Below are 18,456 nucleotides of genomic sequence, written 5' to 3'. Positions count from 1 at the left end.
ATGATTTACCGAAAAATGGTATACTCGACCATGGTCGAATATGGCGAAAAACGGTAAACTCGATCATGGTCGAAATATACCGAAAAACGGTATACGAAAAACGGTATACCCGACCATGGCTGAACATACTGAAAAATGGTATACTCCACCATGGTCGAATGCAAATTGGAATTTTTCATGTTAGAAGTATAAAATTGCATGTTATAAGTTGAATTTTTCATGTTATGTATTGAATAACTTTAAGCGATGTAATCATCACTCTTCCAAAGTTTGGGACTGCATTTATACCATAAAATAACAAGAACAATTAGGATACACACAATTTATTTTTGCATTTATTTCATTCTTCAGACAGGTTGAGTTACAACATTATTTGTATCAAGCTTCGCCAGCTTCTTCACGCTCCTTGTCTTTTTTCAACAACCCCATGAATGACTTCTTTTCCTCTTCAGTCTGGAAGCGACCATGACCAAACTTGGATGATGTATCAATCAACTTCAAATTAATTACCTCCGTTGCTTTACGACTGGTCTGGACAAGCAGGGACTATTGGAAAAGAACTAAAAATATTGGCACAGGTGTTCCTCTCTTGCAAATGATAAAAAAATATGGGAAACCATCAATGGTTCATTAACTCATTGTCGACAAGTGGATATTCAACCCGACAATATTGTCGGGAAAAGCAAAACATTAAATATCTCAGCAAGTATTTGGACTAAAGACCCTGGAATACCACCAAACGATAGAGCTTGAAAAGACGATTTAAATAGTATTTTAAAACCTGCATATAGTAATAAACTGCATTTGTATTATAAGTCAAAACATGAATCAAATAATATGTTGTTTTGTTATCTCAAATTACTCCCCATAGCAACCATATTACTTTAGAAATTCAGTATTTTCTCGCTTTTTTTTGTGCTCTGTGTTCTTTAAAATGTCTGAATTTCACATAATATCATTCTGTTATAGTTCTGAGTAATTGTTAGGGTAGGATGTGCAAAAGAAGCGGAGAAAATAGCATTTTATAAATTCTAAGCGATAATTGTTGCTAAGCGCATTCTTACCGCATGCTCGGAATGTTGTCATGCGGTTGGAAAATGTGACAAAACTCCCTAATGCCTTCCCCCTAGGGTAAATTTGACCCCGGAAATCGATTTCTGACGTAAAATTGGACCTAGGGGGCAGTTTTTCGGGTTTTTTTGCCCGAATTTTTTTTCGATATTTTTATTATTGTGAAATATTATCGCCGGTGACGCGAAATTCATATCATCAATGTATGTTTATATAAAAAAACGGCAAAAATCTTCTAATGGCTCGATTTTGACGCTAAAGATATCAAAATAATCCTGAATATGTGAACTAAACCACTGCAACCCGTGTTCGTTTGCATTTTGGGCAATATTTTAAGGATTAGGCCGCTTTGATGTGCAATATTGAATAATATAAAAAGCACATGCACTTTAAAGTGAATATCTTAGCGAATTGACAACATATTGATATAAAAAAAACATGTATCTACTGAGGACAATTTCTTCTTTAAAGTGTGCCTATTTTTGTTAAAATCGGTCAAGTATTCGAACAGGAATCGCAAGTTATAATCAGCAAACCACTTCGAAATGTCATCCGATCTGTCGGCAGTGAGTTAAAGAAAATCTTGAATAATAAAAATTCACATTTAACAGAATGGTGGTCTTAAAATTCAATAACCTTTCTTAGCGTCAAGACACGTTTCTTTGGTCCAACAACACAGCCTTTCACCATAACATAATCTTCATTGACTTCACCATAATGAGGAAATCCACCCTTAAGATCAAAGAACATAGTTAAAAGGGCTGTTCACATGATCAACTATACCAAAGATTTGTTTTTTGAAAAACTTACCAAGGGTGTGATGCTCTTATCAGAGATATCATACTCTGTGGATGCATTATTCTTGATCACTTTGCCATCCTTGGTGTGAATGCCTGTGCCAATGCGGTAGATCTTCTTGTTCATCTCAGTTCTGTGATGGTAGCCACACTGACCAGCACGGGCAACAGCAAAGGAAACTCTGGCTGGATGCCATGCACCAATGCAAGCAACCTTACGTAAACCTTTGTGGGTTTTACGTGGCAACTTCTTTGTTCCCCAACGGAACGTCACACCTGGAAAAATAAGCATAATTCTTGTAAGTTAAGTGGTCATGTTTTAACATCCTATAAATTCTCAAAAATACCCACCCCTGAATCCTTTTCCTTTGGTCACCCCAATCACATCAATCATTTCATCTTTTCCGAAAACTTTACTGACAGGAGCAGGGTTTTCCAGGCGCTTTTTTGCCCAGTCAACTTTCTCGGCAATATCACCTCCATTCACTTGGATTTCCATAATGTGAGCCTTCTTTTGACTCAACCTGACCAGTTTTTGCTAAAAAGGTAAAATTATGTTGGTAAACAATAGCAATAATCATGGTAGATTTAAGAAGTTGAAGATTGAAAACATCCAGGTGATGAATAAAAGCAAACACCAACCTGAGTATGGGCAATGACACGAATCACTTTGCAATATTTTTTCATTCGTGCAAGATCACTTTCAATGCTTTCTTTTCCTTCATTGTCGCCCCACTTACGGCAAGCTTTGGTGAACGCCTTCTTCTTTGAACAACACCTTAGGAGTTTAGAACCAATTCTGTTAATCAAAACATGCTTGGACCTCATCAGCAATAAAACTGAGAGGAGATCCAATGCTTCAAAGACATTTCTCGTTAGCGTTGAATACATATTTTCAAGAGCAAAGTATAGCTTATGACTACATTTAGTCTCACCAATTTTTATAAAAGCGTCTTCGGCATTCCTCACTAAGATGTTCAGCCCAGACTGTGGTCAAAGGACGAAGGCCATGAGGTGTCTCAATATATCCCACAATACCAACAATCATCATGGGTGGGGTCTCAATAATTGTGACAGCTTCGACAACTTCCTTCTTGTTAATTTCTAAAGAGGTTTGATTAATGGTAATTTAAAATGGTAATTAATAATAACTTAATTTGAAAAACAACACCAAAGCTGGGAATTTTCTTACAAACTACTCTCACTTACTGGAGCCAGGTCGGTTAACTTCCCGGAGAATGTGAGTCATTCCTGCCTTGAAACCCATGAAGGCAGTCAGATGAGGTGGAACTGTCTTATCGTCTTTGGGAAAAGATTTAACCTTCCCACGATGCCTCTTGCACCTTTTACGAGGCAAGAAACCTTTCGAACCATGGCGGGGAGCTGAGAATTTTCTATGAGACTAAAAATAAGGAAATGTTGTTTCAATATTTTTACAGGTATATTGCACTTATTACAATGATTATATCTTGTAAAAAAGTCACTTTAGAATATATACCAAGTGTGCGACCAAACTAAATAAGATGCTGAATGAAACACTATTGATATTAAAATTTTTTTTTAGGTGTGTTGCATAGTTTATCGGCAAATCATGAATGCAACGCCATTGACTTCAATGACCATGATTTTCAAGCAATTATTACAAGTATTTTAGTTCGGATTTTTTCAGCTCACGAACTCACAAAACACGAACCAATTTTCGATAGCTAGTCAAGATATAGTTAATTTTTTAAATTATGACAAGTAAAAACACGGATGTACACTATTTGATGCGAAATTTTAGAGATTTCTTTCGCTACAAATCTTACCATCTTTCTTCGATGAAACTCAACTCAAAGAGAAAGAACGTGTTTGAGACCGCAAATAATTGAACAGCTGGATTTAGTTCGCGGTACTTTGTCTTGTATCGATTAAATAGGTTTAACCATCCATTAGTGATTGGAGATCAGTGAGATAGATTTTCAGCGGGATACTTCATCTTATAATAATCAAGTTCAGTAAATTACAAAAAAATATGGAGAACAAAATATAATTTTCTCTTACTATACTTTTGTGTATGAATTTGAATTGATATATTTACAGAAAGAATATATAAACTTGTGATTAAATAAATCATTTGTCATTTAGTTAAATAATTTGGTCAGGTTTGATGGCATTAATGAATAATGGGTACCACCAGTTTTAGGTGCCTTCAGTTCACATTGACTGATTTACATCCATTATAAAATACAAACTTCGTTTAAAAATCATTTACAAATAGGTTAAAATTTTGAAACAACTTACACCCAAACTACTTTCCGTATGTGAAACAATCCCAGGACCCAGCTACTTAAAAAAAATTCTAGTTAAAAACATGATTATCTTCTCATACGAAAAATACAAAGTATAAGTTTACCGCGGCGAAATTGTTTTGTTTTAAACCATGATGCAATATACTTCAATGAAGCCTATATATATATATATAATGACAATAGTACTTCACCACAAAAATTTGGCACCGTATGCAACTACAACTACTATTAATTGTACTTCAGTCCACAAGGACACGTTGAAGAAGTGAAGAAGTCATCTTTTCTTCTCGGTAGAGTAAATGGAAATGAATGAGTCGGCACAGCCAACTGCCAAATGGACCTAGGGATAAAAAATAGCTAAGATGAGCTGGATATACCTTCCATATCCATATTCCATACCAATTATCTTTACCAATGAATCTTTATCCCATAGCTACCCGACTGTAGGGTAAGTAAATGAAAACACAGCCCCCCTTTATCCCATACTCACCCTATGTGGATGGAAACTTATCACACCCTTTCTCCCATACTCACCCTATGTGGATGAAAACTTATCACACTCTTTACCCCATACTCACCCTATGTGGATGAAAACTTATCACACCCTTTATCCCATACTCACCCTATGTGGATGAAAACTTATCACACCCTTTATCCCATACTCACCCTATGTGGATGAAAACTTATCACACTCTTTACCCCATACTCACCCTATGTGGATGAAAACTCATTGAGTTCACCCGTCCAATTCTCTGACCCATAAACCCATCATAATGTCGAATAGTGCTGATGCAATCTGAGTCTTTTTGCCTTACTTTGGTCACTTTGACGCTTTGACTTGCAAAGCCACTAAACGGATAATAAAAATTATAAGAAAATCACGGCACACGAGAGTCTATAAAATCTCGGCAGATATTTCATACGAAGAACTTCCAAGTTCTGCATCAAATTCCACGCACTCACCATGCTAAAACCCTGGCTGAATTGTGGACTTCAAATGAGGTCATCTGACCGCCAAGCATTTCCAGATTACGAACAGATTCACTGAAACGCGGATCCCAGAATTTCACCTTTCCATCAACACTGAAAAGAAAAGGAAAATTTTAAAAATCTCGTCTGTCTGTAGGTCAGGCACAATATTTCTCGTGATCTAATCGAGATGTGTTGGTCATTTATCTTAGTCCAGTTCAATCATTCCTATCCTGCCCATCTTTCACTCACGGATCTGAAGGGAAACTAAACCTGATCGAATCTGTGTCTGCACGATCCCTACTGTAAAGTCCCCCCCCCGTCCCATACCCCGCCTAATTTAGTCAGAGTTGTGACGGGCACCACCCGTGAGGAAGGTTTACTTTCAGTAACTCCTTTTACAACTCTGAATTTAGTTCACTTCACAAGTCAAATGGGTAAACATGATTACCTTGCAGATATAATGCTATCCGATGTGCTTTTCTCAAGCACAACGTTGACCACCCAACACTCGTGTTCCCTCATTGTCATAACCCTACTATCGTTTGGTGGTAATCTTCTGTCAAACAGACGAACAGATCCATCACCACATCCCGCCACCAGCAATGAACGACCGACATAGTCTGACACAAGACTCGTCACACAACTCTCCGCTCCCGTTGGAATATCCTGAAAAATAAACAAAACTTCATTGGCAAGAATTCGTAGAAATAGCATCTCACGCTTGTCACATCGGTTCCTGTTTCCACTCAGACAATTTTAGCGCTGAACTTAAGCTCTTAAACCCAAAAACGGTCTTCACAGTACCTGTAGTGTAATCTCCCTTTGTGTGTCCCAGACTCGAATATGTCTTACATCTCCCGAGGCCATCAGCCATCCTGTTTGTTGTTCCCAGTTTACAACCATTCCTGAACCGCTGCCTGTAAAATAAAGTATATTTTGATAACCTGGTGTCCAAATCACCTCAAACCACACGCTGAAAAGTATTTCAGAATTAGGTGTACAGTTTGTGTACTTTAAAAAACAACTCAATAGACCTTGTGTCGAGGGCAGAAGACTCGAGAGAGCTGGCCAGGCTGTGACCAGTTCAGGGTTGCCTTCTGTGTAATTCCTCCAAATACGCACTGCTCCGTCATCTACGGTGGAAAATGAAAATAAATGAACGAGGCAGTTTAATGGCCAATTTAGGAACTGATCCCGCCACCGTGTCTTCACAGAATAAACCGTTATGAAACGAACAATCGTGAGAAATATTGAATTAATTTTATGTCAATTTGTTCCTCACAACAACTGCCAGTTAGTTTGTGGAGATCATTCTGGTCAGCGTTAAAACCTACGATATAAGAAGGTCCATGCTTCGGAGTATATATAAGCAGTCACTTCGTATCGATGTAATTTAGTTTAAACTGTCTTCAGACATACTTGAGCCAGTCAGCAACAAAGGCAGATCATGAGAGTTTAACAATTCCATTGCGGTAATATGTGTTGGCTTCGGATTGCCATTCTCAAAATGATTGAGCCGTGTACCAGTCTCGAAATTCCAAATGCTAAAAGCGACAAGCAAGAAAAATGAAGCTTATTTAGCCATCTTTTAAAATACACCACTCCAGATTTGACAATATAAGTCAGAGAATCATCATAGTTACTTATTTACTTACTTTACACCAGATCTATCGGCGACAGCGAGGTGGGGTTCGTAAGGGTTAAATCGGAGTACACCGGGAGGTGAGGGATTCCGGTTGATAAATATCTGATCATCAAGCCGATTAAAGTCTAAAGGGACAACATTGGGAAGCTTTGTGGTAAAATTACACTGTATATGAATTTATACAGGGAAGAATAGAACAGTGCAGATATTTTGTACCTTTCTGTTGTTTTTCCGCTTCAAATCTGACTCGAGCATTTCTCGTGAACCTGTTTTCTCGTTCGAGATGCACCTCACTGTGTGGATCGTGTTCATCAGGCGGCTAGAATGTGTCAAATTAATTAATAAATTAGCGATTCGAAGGATAAATTACCTCGTTAATGAACCAATCATCGATCTAATCAGATCATTACTTACTTTCGTGACTGATTGGGCAAAATAGCTACAACACCAATCACAAAATTTCGTCTCAGCAAAAGCGGCTGGAGTGTGGATGCTATCTTCCTCGCTGTCGTCGGATTGATCATCACTACCCTCTGGCAACTACAGAAATAAATACAAAATAGTTACTAGAAACGACCTTACTGGACCTCTACAAAAACCTCGTTGGTATTTGAACATACGTCTGGTCCTTTGTCAAATATTCGTCGCTTTGCCCCGAACGCGTAGGAATGTGGGTAGTGTGGAAGGCCTGTTGCACTTGGCTTTTGCGACGCCACGGCTGGTACGGGGGGTTTTTCCAGGGGTTTAGTCGCTCCCAAATTTGGGCCGTCTTGGCCAGAACTGACAGCGAAGGGTCTGGGAAGAAAATGTAAACATTGATACCTTGTTTACAGAGACAAACATTGTATTACTGAAATCGTAAGTGAAGAACTGACTGGGACTCTCTCAAAACTTTAATCATACCACTAAGCTTTCCTATGAAGCTGAACCTTTTCACGCCGATTCGAGTATTTTAGAAGAGACTAAAAGATCTTCTACATACAAAATGTGAAAGAATGTTCAGGAGAAACGACTTACTCGGATTTTAGTTGATATTCGCTTGGACTTAACAAAGATTCCGCTGCGGGCGAACTGAAACGACGCGGACGACGATTCACGGAGGCCTGGAATTAAGAAGAAAACAACATGTATAGAATTACAGATTTTTGTTTAATTTTGTTTAGTTTACATGCATGAAAGCCGTGTTGCAAGTGGAAAATTGATGGTTTTCATCGAATGGGACCATTAAATGGTGGTGATGAATTGCTGAAGGGTTTACTGTTAAGCAAGAAAATTAAACGAAAACATGACTGTTTAAATACACACGTATATAAATGGAATTTGACAACTATTTCTACGGCATTGCTTGTAAATAAACAACTTTCTCAGACTCACCTTCAATGTTATATCATTTGTTATCTTGTCTGCCAGATTCGCAACGGCAGGAGCTGGGTCGCATGACAAAATGAGAAGTGTCTAGAAATATTCACAAAAAAAAATCAACTCCTGTGTGACTTAGGACGAAGAAGATTTTGGTGTAAACATTAACCCAGGAAAAAAAAGAGAGCTACATTTATATCTTTAAAACAGGATTTCCTAATATTTGTATTCAAAAACAAACGAACTTTGCCTATTGAAGAATAAAATCAATGCATGAAGATGAGTGATGGTGACATACCCTCCATACGGTGGAGTATACATTAGACTGTGGTGACGTGAATTGTGTATGTGGTCCACCTCGTTTCGCTCCCCCCTGTTGATCGGATTTGGATCCAACGCTCCCGCTCAATACCGGCGATGACGCAATAGCTGAATGCAAAAAAAAATTTAGCTATCCAGTATCAGTACAATGTATAGAGAGTTCAGTGTGGTCGTAACCTGTTGGATGATAATTCAGGTTATAATTTGAAGTCCAGAATCTACGAATATAATCCTAACTTTTAATCTTAAACCTGACCCTAATCCTTACCCAAATACTTATACCAAAGGATTAGAATCAAGGATTATATTCGTGGATTAAATTCGTAGATATGAAATCATTATCATAATTCAGATGATTCATGATTGTATTGTAAAATTATGTTTCTGTTCGTCACAAAATGAAGATCTTTCACAAACAATTTTAAAATATAATTCCAATATTTCCTTACGTGGTGTTGCGTTTGCTGGACTGGCTGTCGCGGCGAGATTAGGAGATGATCCACGAGACTTGATCCGCTTCGATCCCTTAATCTGCGGAGAGACGAGCGCCATATTAGGAGGAACGAGCACGCCATTGGTCAGAACGATCCATCCAGATGATGTCACGGCAGGCTGTGGCTGTGTTTCCCGTAGACGGACTTCTTCCTCGACAAATTGCAGAGCAACGACTCCAAAATTCCCTTCGAACTGCGAGACCAGGCCATAGAGAGCTCTTACAACCTCCTAAATAAGGATTCGGGGAAAATTTACAACTCAACACATGACAGAACCCCTACAGCGGTGAATGAGAAGGGAACAAAACTTTCTCAACCACTTTTCTGGTAATACGATAGATTGACTCGAGGAAATAGATTTGGGTAATAAATCTCCAATCAACCCTAATCCTAATCTAATCTTAAATCTAATCCTGACCTAATCACATTCGTGTATTTAGAAGTTACTGAACATAAATTATTACTTCGATTTGTCAATGACAAAGCTATTCCTTATAAATACACTTGTTCAGTTCATGGGCAAAATGGATATATAGGCCGGTGAGCGATTATACGATCAAGTTGACGTTGGTTGACTGTGATTTGACATTCTTACCTCTCTGACAATGGGACTACCGTCGTAAGCAAAATTGGTAAGCACCATGCACACGCCAAAATCAACTTGATTTGCCAAGTCGGTTCTTTCCGCTGTGTTACCAACGAATTGACCCAAAGCAAACACGGCCGCTGCACGAACCTAGAAACGAAGTTAAAACCAATCCCGTGAGATTCGATCTTAAAGACATCTAAAGGCAGCCCTCGTTCGTTCAACCTGATACACGAAACTACACCTTTCGGCCACATCAAAATACCATACCTCAGGAAGCGGATCGTTGCTCAAAAGTTGAAGTTTTTCATGAGCAGAGTCTCTGACTCCGCACCACTTGGCACGGCTGTAGTTCGTCCAAACTCGCGCCAAACACAAAGCAAGCCATTGACGTAATAGAGGATGAGGGTCACCCAACTGCTCCAGACATATTGCGATCAGATTGCCTTGCAAACATGCCTCCTATAAGGGAGACGAGGTTTTCCGTGAATACTCAATAATATGAATGGGAATATTTGCTTTATTGAGCTGAGGAAATAGATTTTGAACCTACCTGTCCTTCTGGGTAATCTTTGACTATCGTTGTCAAAATGAAGGCAGCCATTGTCCTATGCTCTGGCTGTAAAAAGAAAAATAAACCGCTGTTTGATACGACTAAAGACAGTAGCCTGACAGCAGTTCAAACAAAGTCTTGGCAATCATACCGGCATATAGAGATCAGCTAGAACTGACAGGAAATATCGGTGACCATTATCTTTGACTAAATCTGCTTGGCACGACTAAAAATAATTAAATTACCATCAGACTTCATTCATTTGTATGTATTAATATGAATAGAGTATAGTACAGAAACAAAACTAGAAATCCCCATGAAATAATATCATATCTTACGACTTACATTGTCTACCGCCAAAATTTTCGCCCAAATAAAAACCAGTAATGGACGCAATTCCCTCGCCGAGCTTTGTAGTAGCTTCAGGACATAAGGAAATATCCCCACAGAAAGGGCCTGGAAATGAGTAATAATAGATTATGTTGGGTAAAATTGTGCGCAATTTATGCTAATCGTTTGTATAAATGATCTATGCATGTTGCATCCTGGGAAAATGGTTTAATGAGGCCACCTGAGTAAATCATCTTGATGCGTATATTATGCTAATGCCTAAAAATGCACTGTCAGCATTTATTTGTTTACTTACTAAGTGGACAGCCCACGGACCAAGATCCAAGAACCGTCCCAGGAGATCCAGAGCTCGTAATCGATGAACTTGACTGAGAAGAACCTGGTTTCAGGCGAGACAAACAATTCATAAATCAGTGGCATGTATGACTCGGACGGATATAGCAGGATTGCAGTAGTGAAATAGAGGAATATTGCATTTTCTTACTATTCATATTGAACGCATATTTACCTGGAGCACAATAGGAAGTTGCTCTGGTGGATTTCTTTCTTTTCTCCCCATAGCCAGCCACACTTGAAATGCGGTCAGTTGTTGTGAGAAAAACAAACTATTCTGTTTAGAAATGGGGAAAAACATATCAAATTTTGCAACCAAAAATGTGTATTCCATTCTTATATCCATAGACCTTAGACATGATGCTGGTCAAGTTTGAAAACAGGATGAAACTACTTGATTTAAGAATCTTGCAGGTGTACCAGAGCAATGCTATGGAAGGACTTCAAATTATTCTACTAAGGTTTTGGATTCAGCCAAAGTTCCCACCTGAAATGGTTTTCCATCTTCAACAACAGCATGAAGTTGGGATAAACATGTATCTACAGCCAAGTCCCAGGCATGCCTGAAATCAGAATTGGGATGATATGACTTTCAATCTAAGATCTTCAGGAAGGATTTTTAATTCCCATACAAACTTTGCTCTAAGAATAGGGGCAACTCACCACATTGGATGCTGGTAGGTTGGGGGGAGCTGGGGACAAGACATCGGCATACAATTATAAGATCTCATGATACGCTCGGCAAGAAGGAAGTTTCGGAAAAGGCTGGCAACCAGGAGATCTTGACGGAAAAGCTTTTGAAACAACTCTGAGAAAAACAAACTAAAGTTAATTAATGATGGTCCGATGGAACCTTGAAATTTGTTATGTGGCTAGCAAACCTCTTGGTAAGACATTCCAAGCAATTGTGTCTGTGACTGCTGTGAAGATCCAGTTCAACTCGCCCAGTGGTGTTCTACGGTCATTCAATCTTCCTGGAATCCTGAAAAAGATTTCCTCAAATAAATTACCAAAATGTAAATGAAAAGGTACCAAATTGAATGTGCAATCCACGATCGAATTTGTGATATTTTAATGTGTGCTATCTTAATAACAGAAGTGCTTATGAATTAAATCAACTTACTTTTCTATCAAATCAATATTAATTCCTGCAAGCAACTTCCCGCTGTTTTGCTGACAAAACCTGAAATGAAAAATTGCATATTTTTTATTTCTGGTTATGTCACATGTGCTGATACATCATGTCACAACTGCTTACCAGTTGAGAGCGATCTTAATTGGTGTGGTCAAGCATGCTGTGAATATATCTGCTGGCAAGTCAGGCTGCATTGGCAAAAGCTCATGAGGTTGGCAGGCTGCAATTTGGATACAATTTTTGAATGAAGGCATTGCTGCACTGGTTCCTTGAGCATTGCATCTCTGAAAAATTTTGAAAACCATTCATACATAAGTCTTTTTTTATATCTTGAATAATTTGCATATGTACAGTACAGTACCTCGTATTCCTTTTCCCTCTGTTTTGAGAATTGGTTAAAATTCTCCAAGATTATACCTGAAGCAAAATATTATAGATTATCCATTAATCTTTTGACTGAGACAGGATTTGCCAACTCATTAACCAATAGAAAGCATATGAATACATGCTCTGAAGCAGTGAAACACTGTACCTGCGCTGGAACAATCATACACAAATATTGACGGACTTCCCATCCATGTTTGCAAGTCATAAACGGACAATGGAATATACTGAGTATAACTCTAGATGGAAATGATAAAACCCTCATTAAATCACACTGAACTGACTGGTCAAATACACTCACAGAAGGCATCAATAATACTGTTATTACTCTACCTTATTAAAAACCCAAACTTCGCCATTTGCAGTTGGACGTGGTACGCCATGACCATTGTAATGGAAAAGAACTCTCTCCTCCTGAAAGAACAAACAAATTTAGTTGACAATACTATCCAATAAAAATGAGATAAAAATGTGAGCAAAAAATGAGCAAAATTTAACACATACGTTACCTTGGCATTTCGTCTTAGACTTGTGCACAATTTCTTGATATCATCAACTGTTGGATCCAAGTTCAACTTGTACCTTGCCTTACAATTCACACCAAAAAATCTGATATTACTTACAAAGATATTCTACAAATATGCTGTAATCCTTGTTAAACTAGGTTAGACTACACACTCCTGGATTTACCGAAATGTCTCACAACTAAATCTATCAGTGAAGGAGTTATATAAGGTAAGGGATAACAAATAAAAATTATCATTACCCTGGGTTGCCATCTTTCGTACTGTTTTTGTAACCGACTACCAATTTCATCCAGGGCTTTTTGAGGTGTTAATACCATTGGATCTGAAATAGGTATAGAATAGTACTTTCAGAAAATTGTATGATATTTGAGACTATTACACAACAATTTGCCAACACCTACCCATCCAGCATTCCATACGAGCACAAGGTGAGGTCTTCACAACATCAGGGGGATCAATTCCAATATTTAAACACAAAGCAAGGGCAACGCTGACGGTTTTCATCTATAGAAAACCAAAATTTTACAATCGTCCATCATAGAGGTTTTATAAATGTTTGTTGCCATGCAGAAATACGATATGTTTGAGTATATCAAGTGCATTCGACCAAACATTTTTCTTCTAATATTTTTCTAGGAACTCGTCCAACTTTTGCAAATGAGAAAATTTTCGTTGAGAGCTTGGTGGTTGTTTTATAAATTTGCGAATTAGTTTGATAAGGTTTACTGTCATGAAGATGGATCATTTACAACTCTGTCAATGATGTGGAAATATATCTTTGTCTATTTTAAATATAGGTTTCTGATCATGACACACAGCTACAGGGGGTGACATTCCTTTTCAGTCTCATCTTTATGCTTTGCAAATGCGTTTTTAGTACAATGATTACGGCTGTTGTGTGAGGAAAAAATTGGAGATATATGAAGGGTTGTTTAATGAAATTGAAACCAAAAACTTCCAGACAACCATTCAAACTTGTTGTATTTCTGAAGTAAAATGTCATCCTATTATACCGAGAGATCTTCAACATCATCTCACGCGATACAACAACCCTAGTTTTATAACAACAGTGTTTCTACATGCGAGTTCAAATCTTACAAAATCAAACCGAAAGTAAAAGAAAAGTAGAAAACCGCACATCATTCATACCCGTTCTTTCATACGCCAAGACTGCGCTAGAGGCTGACCACCTTCGATACGCTCTCGATGACGCTTTTTCATGAAGCATAATGGCAGCTGCCAGTCAATTATTTCACCTTCGTCTTCTTCCCCACCGCTTTCATCAAGTTCTGCCTCCTGGCCCACCTCTAAAGCCATTTTAAAATGAAAATTGGCGACCTAAGTTCGCCCAAAGTGCCTTCACATTGTTTTTCTCCTTTCTCGAAGTCTTTCGAACATCCGCGTCATCCCTAAAAGAACTGAGGCGAGTAACTTTTGACCCCACCACTGATCTGTATACAAGGAAAAGGGAAATATTTTGTTTTTTTCTTGAAATGTTTTGAATAGCTTTCATACTTTACTGGTATTAAAAAGCACTAAACACCTTTCAATCACCATAATGTGCTCGTTTTATATCTTTTTTTTATGTCAGATATTTTTACTTGACTAAATTGGCCAACTTTAATCACGTATGCAACTGGAGTAAGATAAACTTTGGCACTGATCTGATAAGTGCTGGACTAACTTGAATGTCTTTTTTCGCGGCTGTCAGTCGCCGTCAAAGTGAAAAAGTTCGGCAAACTAGTCTTCTCTGTGATCAATCAAAGTACAAAACAGAGACGAACTATTTTATAATTTTTTTTCAAATTATTTAATGTTTTTTGTGAATAAAATAGTTTGAAGGAAAATGCACAATTTTCTACGACTTGTAAGCCCGATTTCAAGAAGTCCACGTCTCGAATTATCACGAATTCAGGTAAAAAAATAGCGTATTTTTCCCAGCAAAAAATTTAAAAGTACATATCTCAAGCAATATGTTATTTCTTATACATAAATACCGCCCTTTAATTGCACAAAACGAAGGAAAAAGAAAAATTAAATCTAAAACAATGTTCAGCGCGTGTAGGGCTTGAACCTACGACAGTAAATGCATGAAGAATGCTTAACCATTTGAGCTATTTGCAAAGCATATATTAAATATGATTAAACCTGAACTACATTTGATAACAAAACAAATTTTCAACGTTAACTTCCCTTCACATGCTCATAATGGGTTTATCGATTTAAAATCTGATACCAACTTTATTAAATGTTTGACGAAAACCAGCTTCAGTTGGCTTGATAATAAATTTGGCAATTAATTTCCACAAGGTTCGACGCCTCGCTGTATGTGTGACACCACTGAGTGAACCATTAGATGACCTTGAAGTCGACAAACCCACACCAGTCCCATATTCATCTGATGTCCAGGTACAGTATAGAACTTCAGCAGTTGATCACCATCGCAGATGTCGCTGGTATATACAAGAACTAAGCCTTGCGGTGACACACTGTTTGTACTATTTCTCTGCCACTAGGTGACCACATTAAGTAATGGACTGAAAGTGGCTTCAGTTGACTGTGCTGGACCCACAGCAAGGATTGGATTATTCTTTAAATCCGGCAGTCGATATGAAAGCTTTCAAGAAAGTGGTATATCACATGTGTTACGGGTTGGTGCTTTCCTGGTAAGTGGGTCACAATTTTGCTTTGAGCTTGTAGAAGGCTGCTGCAAAGTAATGAATAACTCAAATCAGATAAATGTGTGAATAATGAAAACACATTCTGTATTTTAGACCACTTCAGATCACACAGGATTTCACATCTCCAGAACAATGGAAGAAAATGGCATTAATTTAGAGTAAACAAAATGTTTTTATTTGATTGGTTTGAAATCTACGCTCAAAGTCACCTGCCTTTTTAAATTAATTGTGTTTTTATCATATCCCAGAGCATCTTCTACCAGAGAACAGCTTGTTTATTCAGCTCAATGCTTGAAAGATGACGTGTGAGTGTTGGTCCATTTAGTAAGTTGACTGAGAGTTCATTATCACATCGCGGTTAATTAATTACTTGAATTATTCCAATTATTAGGGGTCTTCTTATCCCGTACCTTTCAAACGTTGTTGCAGCCCCGGAATTCCGACAGTGGGAGGTTTGTTGCAAAATTGCTTCATTTCATGTGCTGCAAGAACATGTGCATTGAAACTCTCTGCTTCTTGTGTTCCTCTGTCAGCCAAAACCACCACATTTCATTCTTTTAGCTTGAAGATATTGTAGAAAATATTGAATTGGACTTGGCTATGGCCAAAACTAATCCACAAATAGGTACAGTAGGACCATATCATGACAATCTAGGTTTATTCTTAGATCTTAATTCATAGTTTGATCTCTTCAGATGAATGAGAGAACCTGATAATGTCAAAGTGTAGGAGAGTATATAGAATAATATAGGATAACAAATGTATTAAAACAGCCCTGATCAGAGTTTTCCTTACAGGATTAATTGAAGAGCTACACAGAGTTGCCTATAGGTGAGGTTCAGCAATCTATAAACTGCAGGTCCAATATATGTACTGGATTTTTGGTTACAATATACATTGAATATTTCCCTTTTTGTTAAGAAATGGCCTACGAAATTCAATCTATTGCAAACCAAGCAAAACCAATAAGTTTACAACAGAAATGGTAAGTGATCATTCGCTTTTGGAAGTAAATGTACCTGATATTTTATACAGGGTCATTTTTGCAAGTTTATAATGATCTTTACAGCTCCTAAAGTTCACAAAAGACTCATTCGTTGGTAACCAAATGGCTTTAGTTGGTGTCGGTAAGGGTTATATTCTTGTCCAAGATAAATCTATGTAGTTACACAAGTGAATAAAAACTTTCTCAAATTACCTTTTTCTCTAGGAGTCAACCATGACAGTTTGGTTGGTTTATGCAAGTCATATCTCTCAGGAATTCCTGCAGGAAATTCTGCAATTGCTGAGAAGCCAATTTATTCTGGAGGTCAGTGAACTGCAATACCTCACACTTGCAGTAAAACAATGAATGCTAACCAGTCAATATTTCATTCAGGTGAGGTTCACTGTGAACAACCACAAAATCTGGTTCATGTTGCTCTCGCTTGTGAAGGAGCAAGGTTGGTAGTCATTCATTTTTCATCCTTTTATATTTGCTGCTTTCCACTGGCCTGTCAGAATCTGTGGGGATTCTTGTGGGTAAATGTGACTTTAATAATTAAGCAGTTTGATTTGAGGCTATTTATATCTTTGGAAATGGTTTTGACACTTCAACTTCAACTCTATTTCTGAACATTTAGTATTGCTGACAAGAATTACCTTGCATTTGGTGTTTTACAAGTAAGGATGCATTCACTGGACCAATTCATGACCAGATTTTTAAATTTCATTTTCATTCACCCAATACTTCTTCTTACAGCGTGTTCTTGGTGTGACACCATTTATCAAGTGGGGAACCAATACAACCTCATCTAGGTATGAAAATATTGACCTAAGTGCAGAAGGAATATTGATATTGGAAGCAATGAAATTAAACTGGTACATCATGTAACTTTTCCTTTTTTCTTTAAGGATAAATAAGGCTGTACAGGGGGTCACCGATGGTCCATTCATGGTAAGTTTCATCCTGACCAAATGCAGTTTTCATTAGTATGAAACTTACTTTGCATTTCAGAGCACCCTGTTGTGTGTATTCTAATTATTCCACATACACAATTCCAGGGCTCAACAATCAACATAAACTATTCTGATTCTGGTCTGTTCGGTTTCTATGCGGCAGCCAGTCCTAAGGATGCAACCAAGGTGGGTTAATGTTACAAATTACATCACCTCTATGTGAATACACCCAATCATTCTCAACCTATCATTCCAGGTAACTCGAGCAATCGTGGATCAGTTTTCGAAAATCTCCAAAGGAGATGTCTCAAAAGAAGAAATTGAGAGGGCTAAGTAAGTTCAGTCACTTCTCAAATGCAGAGAACTTTGTTTTGAATTCTTTGAGTAAAGCAATGTTATGCTTGTCCCAATGACTGGTTGTTCAAATACAATTAACAATCATTATTTATTTGCCAGAAATCAACTGAAGTCTAGCATACAAATGGCAAACGAAAGCTATGCTGACAGACTCGAAGATATTGGCACACAGGTTAGAATATATTGCTCATATATTGTACTATACTTACAAAAGTCATCCCATGATCAATACTCTTGAAAAGTGATTAATTTCATGACATTTCGTTTCAGGTTTTACAAAGTGGATCCTACACCTCTCCTGACGCGTGTTCACAGTCGTTGGACAAAATCACATCCGAAGATGTTGTGAATGTAAGTGAATGAACATGAATTATCCACCAACGTGAATAAATGCTCTGGTCAAACTCAAACAACTCATAGCCACTAGCGAGTCCTCATTTACTGTGTATCTTCCTCCTAGGCTGCGAAACAGATCTTTGCCAAGAGGGCTAGCCTGGCCGTGATGGGAGAGAGCGAAGCCTTACCTCATCTTGAAGATCTATTATGATATGAACTATAGTATTTGATTTGCATGTTATCCGCATGTAGCAAAGTTGTTTATTGAAATTTTGTTTAATAAAGTTTTAATGTGAACATTTGTGTCTTCAACTAAAAGGAGAAT

General features: G+C 37.8%; 3 protein-coding genes across 4 annotated transcripts; 1 reads left to right on the top strand and 2 right to left on the bottom strand.

Annotated features, from left to right (window-relative positions):
* Positions 1-313: 313 nt before the first annotated feature.
* LOC114519262 (60S ribosomal protein L3-like) lies at positions 314-3,766 on the bottom strand. The gene is made up of 8 exons (XM_028539365.1): positions 3,677-3,766; positions 3,078-3,270; positions 2,804-2,972; positions 2,511-2,646; positions 2,220-2,406; positions 1,882-2,144; positions 1,708-1,803; positions 314-546 (listed from the first exon to the last, which is right to left on the bottom strand). Exons 1-8 carry the CDS (start codon positions 3,677-3,679, stop codon positions 379-381), a joined length of 1,215 nt encoding a protein of 404 aa, XP_028395166.1. The 5' UTR covers positions 3,680-3,766; the 3' UTR covers positions 314-378.
* A 123-nt stretch (positions 3,767-3,889) lies between these two features.
* LOC114519261 (regulatory-associated protein of mTOR-like) lies at positions 3,890-14,216 on the bottom strand. 2 transcript variants are annotated; one of them, XM_028539363.1, is made up of 34 exons: positions 13,969-14,216; positions 13,221-13,323; positions 13,059-13,141; positions 12,802-12,879; positions 12,626-12,706; positions 12,441-12,531; positions 12,270-12,325; positions 12,032-12,192; positions 11,897-11,956; positions 11,655-11,755; positions 11,437-11,581; positions 11,261-11,336; positions 10,949-11,050; positions 10,736-10,819; positions 10,435-10,545; positions 10,241-10,315; positions 10,090-10,155; positions 9,807-9,998; positions 9,546-9,686; positions 8,906-9,179; positions 8,434-8,564; positions 8,151-8,231; positions 7,794-7,879; positions 7,397-7,571; positions 7,191-7,316; positions 6,993-7,095; positions 6,787-6,901; positions 6,551-6,675; positions 6,166-6,264; positions 5,936-6,048; positions 5,580-5,797; positions 5,123-5,242; positions 4,870-5,008; positions 3,890-4,499 (listed from the first exon to the last, which is right to left on the bottom strand). In XM_028539363.1, exons 1-34 carry the CDS (start codon positions 14,134-14,136, stop codon positions 4,434-4,436), a joined length of 3,945 nt encoding a protein of 1,314 aa, XP_028395164.1. In that variant the 5' UTR covers positions 14,137-14,216; the 3' UTR covers positions 3,890-4,433. The 2 variants fall into 2 exon arrangements, with proteins under 2 accessions (XP_028395164.1, XP_028395165.1); XM_028539364.1 differs by lacking the exon at positions 3,890-4,499 and adding an exon at positions 4,513-4,742 and having other exon boundaries at positions 4,875-5,008.
* A 356-nt stretch (positions 14,217-14,572) lies between these two features.
* LOC114519452 (cytochrome b-c1 complex subunit 2, mitochondrial-like) lies at positions 14,573-18,428 on the top strand. Its single transcript, XM_028539579.1, has 20 exons — positions 14,573-14,734; positions 15,130-15,228; positions 15,336-15,485; positions 15,594-15,658; positions 15,749-15,805; positions 15,892-15,952; positions 16,062-16,125; positions 16,298-16,331; positions 16,422-16,485; positions 16,570-16,627; positions 16,711-16,809; positions 16,879-16,942; positions 17,123-17,162; positions 17,242-17,297; positions 17,394-17,436; positions 17,544-17,624; positions 17,695-17,771; positions 17,895-17,967; positions 18,066-18,146; positions 18,256-18,428. The coding sequence occupies exons 1-20, from the start codon at positions 14,666-14,668 to the stop codon at positions 18,340-18,342; spliced, it is 1,422 nt and encodes a 473-aa protein (XP_028395380.1). The 5' UTR covers positions 14,573-14,665; the 3' UTR covers positions 18,343-18,428.
* Positions 18,429-18,456: the final 28 nt, after the last annotated feature.

Source organism: Dendronephthya gigantea, unplaced genomic scaffold (genome assembly GCF_004324835.1).
Source record: "Dendronephthya gigantea isolate DGI-Jeju-01 unplaced genomic scaffold, DenGig_1.0 000013F, whole genome shotgun sequence".
NCBI lineage: Eukaryota > Metazoa > Cnidaria > Anthozoa > Malacalcyonacea > Nephtheidae > Dendronephthya > Dendronephthya gigantea.
Note: the sequence above shows the minus strand (reverse complement) of the source record. Positions and strands in the feature narration are given on the sequence as shown.